A 2,676-nucleotide genomic window follows, 5' to 3' on the forward strand; every position below is an offset into this window, starting at 1 on the left:
ACACACACACACACAAAGAGCTGTTACAGCTGGAGGAGTTGCCTGTTGTGAGAAAGGTTGCAGGGTTGAGTATGAAGGGAAGGAGGGAGGTAGGATGGAAGGAAGGAAGGAGACGAAGGAGAGAAGGGAGGAAGGAATCCATTTATTGACCATCTCCTGCCTGGAGTTTACTTCTTTCACAGAACATTCTGCTGCTGTCTCCTTTTCTATTATTAGAGCCCCTGCCTGTCTTCCTACAGTCTTCCCTCTTTTTATTTTCAATCCTATTTGTATTCTCAATGTTTGCTTTTCTTTTTGGTGCATCTTTTATCACATCCCCTTTATTATTAACTTATTTCTATATTTCACCATCTATATCTCCTTTGTAATCAAAACTTAAACTTAGAATCTAAAATCTGTTAGATATCATTTAAATGATTTGATATTTCCCTGCTGTATGCAAGCCTTTTTTTAACATGAGTCAAGTGTGTGTGAGACGTACCTTCATGAAGAGAGGATTCCCATTCAATGACTCTGCTCTCCTGATGTTCTCCACTCCACACTGAAGACAGAAAGGAAGAAAGACAGAAAAAGCTGTCACACGTTTACACTGAACCCAACATGCACAGACTACAGTTCATATGGACCAATTCAGAACAGGTTAGGTGTAAAAACCACCCGAGAGACGGTTTATATCCATAGTGAAAAATAGCATTAAAAGAAGATAATGACGTGGGAAAGTGTTTTCATTTCTTCAGTCCAGAACTTTAAAAAATTAAAGCATTTTGTCCTCAGTTTCCAATTATTTTTTAACAGGTTTTTAAAGTGAAACTCCTCTTGACTGTGGACACCCTGAAATGGTCCAGACAGTGTGTGTGTTTGTGTGTGTTTGTGTGTTTGTGTGGGTCCGTCCGTGAGCAGACTCGTGCCATCTGGTACGTCTATCTTTGTGACGACCTGTTTGAATTTTAAAACCTTGAAGGTGAAGATACCTTCGAAGAAGAAGACATTTATGAAAATGTAGGACGTGTTTGAAAAGTAAGGACATGCTTGGAATGTAGGGACATTTTTTAATGTAGACGTACGGTTATGGTTGGGATTTGGGAATGAATTATGTCAGGGTTCTCACAAGTATAGGAGCACCAACAGTTGTGTGTGTGTCTTTGTGGGCACCAGTCTCATTGATTGGTGGTCACCTCACTGGTGCCTTTACACAGACAGAGGACAGAGGACACAGGACACAGAGCTGCAGCTAACACGTGTAACACACACACGCACACTCACACACTTTTGCTAACCTAAACTCCACATCAAGTGTCAAGTTAAACCATCATTACTTGATCCCAATACAAACAAGTACATTCAAATATGGCAGACACTTTCTTCTTCTTATAGGATTTACATAATGATGAACTGAAACCAATGCTTACTGGGAAGGAAAGAATTCAATCTAAAACTGTCATGTGACGCTGTATACACTACTAAACTGTGCAGACAGAAGCTGACAGCCTGGAGCTGCTGGGAAAGTGAACATTCCTCTTTTCCTTACCTCCTCCCCTAGCACCTGTCCATACTCGATGTCTAGCTCGTGTAAAGTCTCTATGTGGTCGGAGGTGAAAGCGATGGGCACCAGCAGGATGTTTTTCTTCCCTCGTTCACACAGGCCTTTAATCACCTCGTCCGTCTGGGGGCCGAGCCACGGCATGGGCCCCACCTGAATGACACAGGACATGACACATTGAGATGGGGAGTTATGGGTGCTACTTGGTACCTGGTCCACAGAAGATGGTTCCATTTTGATCTCAGGACAAACTTACACATTTTAAGCTCCACTGCTCATTGGCATAACAAGTCAGTGCCGGGCCCCAAGGCTAAGACAGTGATTAGACTAGACTACTTGACCAAAATCATTATTGAAGTACCAGAAGAGAATAAAACGCACAATATGAAACCACATTGACATTACTGACAAAATGTTTCATGTATGCGCATAGGCATTATAAACACAAAACACTAGTGTGTGGATGGATTATTATACACTCATTATATACATCAAGTGTGAGATGGAGACGCCGTGGAATGAGGGGCTTAGCTCACTGACTACTACCACATATATACCAGATTGATTTATTTGACTGTAAATTGATTGGCTGCATATGATGTAGGTTCAGCTCACGTCAATCAAGATTATAGCAGCAGTGCACATATGAGTGGTCCGTTATGGGCCCCTGGACTGCTGCGGGCCCCTATGCAACTTTCATATAGGTAGGTAATAATAACTTTCATATAGGTAGTTGTAGTAGATAGTTAGGCCGCTGCCACTACTGGTATGAGCTAAATCTCCATCACTATGCTCGCTCTGTCCAATACTTTCATATTGTGGCTGTAATTAACAATGCAGATGCCAGGGTGCGCAGGTTTGCAGTCTGTCTGCTCCAGGTATTCTTATAATACAAAACTTAAAGGACCAGTGTGTAGGATTTAGTGGCATCTAGCGGTGAAGTGGCAGATTGCAACCATTTGAATACAGCTCCGCCTTCCAAGCGTGTTTGAGAAACTACCGGGGCCATGAAACCATGTTTGGTTTGTCTGTTCTGGGCTACTGTAGAAACATGGCTGTAGAAGAGGACCTGCTGCCTCTGTAGATAAAAACGGCTCATTCTAAGGTAATGAAAATACAATGATTCCTATATTCAG

At 42.2% G+C, this 2,676-nt stretch overlaps 1 protein-coding gene across 1 annotated transcript in view; it reads right to left on the reverse strand.

Moving 5' to 3' along the window:
* fech (ferrochelatase) overlaps positions 1 to 2,676 on the reverse strand; it is a gene marked incomplete in the record, with an annotated part of 18,445 nt that overhangs the window by 5,487 nt on the left and 10,282 nt on the right. Inside the window, 2 exon segments of the mRNA XM_035667646.1 lie at positions 482 to 541; positions 1,529 to 1,693. Of these exon segments, the coding sequence (XP_035523539.1) occupies positions 482 to 541; positions 1,529 to 1,693 (225 nt within the window).

This window comes from Morone saxatilis, unplaced genomic scaffold, assembly GCF_004916995.1.
Source record: "Morone saxatilis isolate NCDOM2014 unplaced genomic scaffold, NCSU_SB_2.0 Contig21, whole genome shotgun sequence".
Lineage (NCBI taxonomy): Eukaryota > Metazoa > Chordata > Actinopteri > Moronidae > Morone > Morone saxatilis.